The following is a 4,334-nucleotide window of genomic DNA, read 5'->3' as shown; positions in this document are numbered from 1 at the left end:
ACTGTAAGAACTGGGTGTGATACTAATGGGTAGGGCTAAGTGTTGATATGGTGGCTCTATTTTTATATGTTGGAAGTTCAACCCATGCTTTAATAACCACTGCCCTGCAACAGCCTGCGCCTTGTTAAAGGTAAACGAGAATATTTAGGAAAAAAATTAGTTAAGAAAATGGTTGAGGCCAGGCGTCGTGGCTCACGCCTGTAATCCCAGCACTTTGGGAGGCCGAGGCGGGGGGATCATGAGGTCAGGAGATCGAGACCATCCTGGCTAACACGGTGAAACCCCTCACCTCCTAAAAAAAAAAAAAAAAAAAAAAAAATTCGCTGGGCGTGGTGGTGGACACCTGTAGTCCCAACTACTTGGAAGGCTGAGGCAGGAGAATGGCGTGAACCCAGAAGGCGGAGCTTGCAGTGAGCCGAGATCACGCCACTGCACTCCAGCCTGGGCAACAGAGCGAGATTCCATCTCAAATTAAAAAAAAAAAAAAAAAAATGGTTGAGATAGGTGTATATAAAAAGTCAGGAGTCTATTCCAATAGTTTTAAGAAGCTGTCATCTCTTGCAGCAGCTGTTGAACCTTATAAAAAGACATAAAAAAAAAAAAAACAAAAGAATCACATTATACACTTGCTTTAAAACATACACTCTGGAAAATACGGTGAACCCCACCCCTTTCACTTTTTAAATAAGTATACAAAATTCATACCTTCTTAATGTCTGGTCTCTTATTTTTCTTTTCATGCAGACATTGACTAGCAACAGAGTATACAGCTTCAACTGAAGTGGAATCAGCATCATTCATCTTTTTATCAATATAATCTTCAATCGTCTTTTCTTCATCTTCAATTTCTTCTTTAATATCTAGCTTTAAAATGAGTGTTAAAACTTTAAGAGCTTCAAATCAAAGTGAAGGAAATTAGAATGTATATTTTAATTATTTAAATTAATCTACTTTGTAATAACATGTACTCTCATTTTACTATCTTATCTTAAAACCTTATTAAGAATTCAAGACCCAGCCTGGGCAACACGGTGAAACCCTGTTTCTACTAAAAATACAAAAAATTAGCCAGGCGTGGTGGTGTGCACCTGTAATCTTAGCTACTCGGGAGGCTGACACAAGAGAATCGTTTGAACCCAGGAGGCAGAGGTTGCAGTGAGCCGAAATTGTGCCACTGCACTACTCCAGCCTGGGTGACAGAGTGAGACTCTGTCTCCAAAAATAAAACAAAACAAACAAACAAACAAACAAGACATACAGGACAAATTCTATGTAAATAAGTACAGCCATCCACCACAAAATGACATTTTGGTCAACTGGTCAATGACAGACCACATATAGATGGTGGTCCCATAAGATTATAATACCATATTTTTACTGTACCTCTTTTATGTTTATATACATAAATACTTACCATTGTGTTACAATTGCTTACAGTATCCAGGACAGTATTATGCTGTACAGCATATGTTTGTAGCCTAGGAGCAATACCATACAGCCCAGGTGTGTAGTAGGTCACATCATCTAGGTTTGTGTAAGTACACTCTATGAAGTTCACACAATGAAACTGCCTAACAACGCATTTCTCGGAACATATTCCTGTTATTTGGCAACACATGACTGGGTGTATGTGTGTGTGTGTGTGTGTGTGTGTGTGTGTGTAATATAAATGTATATTTATACCTTCTAGATACTTCCACCCATCTGCCTTCCAATTTTTATATTTATGTTATGAGCTAATTGCTTATATGTTTCCATTAGCAGCATTTACTAGGTGGGCAGCACAGCGTGGTCTGCTTCTTGATGTGCTTCTAATAGCGCAACTCCAACTTTTGGACCCTGACTCCTCCTCCCTGTACCCAATAAACTTCTCTATGGCTACTAAGATCATTGAATCACAGAGAAAAAGGGAGGGGAAAAATGGGGAGCAGGCCATGATAAAAAAAAATAATTAACAGGGAGAGAAGTGTAGGAATAAGATAGTAAGTTGGGTGAATCATGGTCTCCCAAAACATGTCTATGCCATAATTTCTGGAACCTGTGAATGTCCTCTTATTAGGAAAAGAAGGGCCTTTTTAGATGTAATTAAGTATCCTAAGATGAGAATATTCCAGATTATGGACAATCCTGGAGGTAAGCCCTACATCCAACGAGCAAGGCAAGATTCTCTCTGGAGCCTCCAGAGAGAGCATAGTCTTGCCAATACCTTGATTTCAGACTCTGGCCTCCAGAACTACGAGCAAATAAATTTCTGTTGCTTTAAGTCACACAGTTTTTGGTATATTTTTACAAAGTCCTAGGAAACTAATACAGATGAAAAAAACTATTCATGAGAGGTAAACTCTTCAAAAACACTTTCAAAAGATAAATTCTGAAAATGTTTGGCAATGGCAGAATCTAGTGACATAAGGGTTCTTCAAAGGATCATTTTTTTTTAAACTGTGCTTGTACGAAAATCTTATTACTTTAGAGTCACATCACAGTCAAACCTTAAGAATGGGTGAAAGAGTGTAATTCTCCAAAGATTTATGATTTTCACTATTATATGATGAAATGCAAAACTTGTGACTGAGATAGAGCTTATGTTTTTCTGCATTTCATCCTTACTCAAGCCAAAGTTTTGAGGCTTTTATATATTTTGAAAGAAAAAGCCTTAGGCAAAATGATGGAAAACTTAGGTAAAGTATATGCTGCATGCAAGTTCGTGAATCAATCTGGGTTCATTCTTGAGCCCTCCATACCCACAGAGGAGGTCACAGGAACTCCAACTTGAAGGCAGTTGGTCAGAAGTTCTGGAGGCCTAAACTTGCGATTGGTGTCTGGTGAGATCGCAGTCTCGGGGACTGAGCCCTTAACCTGTGGGATCTGATTCTGATGCTATCTCTAGGAACATAGTGTCAGAATTAAATTGGAGAAGATCCAGCTGACTTCTGCTGCAAAGTAGACTGTCTGCTTGTTGGTGGAGAGAAATCCTCCCCACTCACATTTGGTCACAGAAATCTTCTGTGTTGATTGTTGCTGTGGTGTGAGAGCAAAGGAAATAAATGATTTGAGTTTTTCCTAACAATGGCAAATTTGGTATGTTTTTTATTGTAACTTTGTAAATAAAATACTCCATGATAGAAATAAGTAGAGAACCTTTATTAGCAATTTTATTCTGAGAGAAATGTGAATAGAAGCCATTTTTTTCCCTTCTGAAAATGTTGAAAACACTGTTATTAAGAGTAGCCACCCTGAAAGTAACAAAATAAACATAAGCTAAAGAGGACCTCAGAAATCATTCAGTTCTATTTTCATTTTACCCACAAAGAAATCAGAACAAAGAATACATAAGTGACTTTTCTAGGCTTCACAAGTACTTCATGGGAGAGCTGAGAATGAAAAATATTTAATGCTTTTTTCATATGCTATTGTGTAATAGCCAATGGAAAGACTGCCAACAGAAAATGTTATTTCTAGATGTCAAATTTATCCATATAAATTTAGACTACAAAAGCAGAGAAAAAAGGATTGAGGAAAACGAATATTTCAATTACCAATAACTGAGGTTCACGGTGTTCATCCACGGCTGGAAGTCCAGTTATTATTTCTAGTAAAACCTATTAAGACAAAAAAATTTCATTAATATAATACACAAGACAGGCTGGGCATGGTGGCTAATGCCTGTAATCCCAGCACTCTGGGAGACAGATGTGGGAGGATAACTTGAGCCCAGGACTTCAAGACCAGCCTGGGCAACAGGGAGACCCTGTCTCTACAAAAAATTTTTTATTTTTTATTTTATTTTATTTTATTTTATTTTATTTATTTATTTATTTATTTTTTCTGAGACAGAGTCTCGCTCTGTCGCCCAGGCTGGAATGCAGTGGCCGGATCTCAGCTCACTGCAAGCTCCACCTCCCGGGTTTACGCCATTCTCCTGCTTCAGCCTCCGGGTAGCTGGGACTACAGGCGCCCGCTACCGCGCCCAGCTAGTTTTTTGTATTTTTTAAGTAGAGACGGGGTTTCACCGTGTTAGCCAGGATGGTCTCGATCTCCTCACCTCTAGGAGGAGGTGATCCGCCCGTCTAGGCCTCCCAAAGTGCTGGAATTACAGGCTTGAGCCACCGCGCCCGGCAAAAAATTTTTTAAAAAATTGTGAACTTGATCCTGCCATTATGATATTATCTGGTTATTTTGCTCATTAGTTGATGCAGTTTCTTCCTAGCCTCGATGGTCTTGACATTTTGGCATGTTTTTGCAATGGCTGATACCCGGTTATTCCTTTCCATGTTTAGGGCTTTCTTCAGGGTCTCTTGTAAGGCAGGCCTGGTGGTGACAAAATCTCTAAGCAT

General features: G+C 39.0%; 1 protein-coding gene across 7 annotated transcripts in view; it reads right to left on the bottom strand.

The window, feature by feature from the left end:
• Positions 1–420: 420 nt before the first annotated feature.
• IRAK4 (interleukin 1 receptor associated kinase 4) overlaps positions 421–4,334 on the bottom strand; it is a 42,837-nt gene continuing 38,923 nt past the window's right edge. For all 7 annotated transcript variants that reach the window (XM_023182784.3, XM_023182786.3, XM_023182788.3 and 4 more), the window contains 3 exons: positions 3,537–3,599; positions 706–864; positions 421–576 (listed from right to left, as the gene is read on the bottom strand). In XM_023182784.3, coding sequence (XP_023038552.1) covers positions 541–576; positions 706–864; positions 3,537–3,599 — 258 coding nt within the window. In that variant the 3' untranslated portion in view covers positions 421–540. The remainder of the gene's footprint in view (positions 577–705; positions 865–3,536; positions 3,600–4,334) is intronic.

This window comes from Piliocolobus tephrosceles, chromosome 10 (assembly GCF_002776525.5).
Source record: "Piliocolobus tephrosceles isolate RC106 chromosome 10, ASM277652v3, whole genome shotgun sequence".
Classification (NCBI taxonomy): domain Eukaryota; kingdom Metazoa; phylum Chordata; class Mammalia; order Primates; family Cercopithecidae; genus Piliocolobus; species Piliocolobus tephrosceles.
This window is presented reverse-complemented; position numbering and strand designations above follow the sequence as displayed.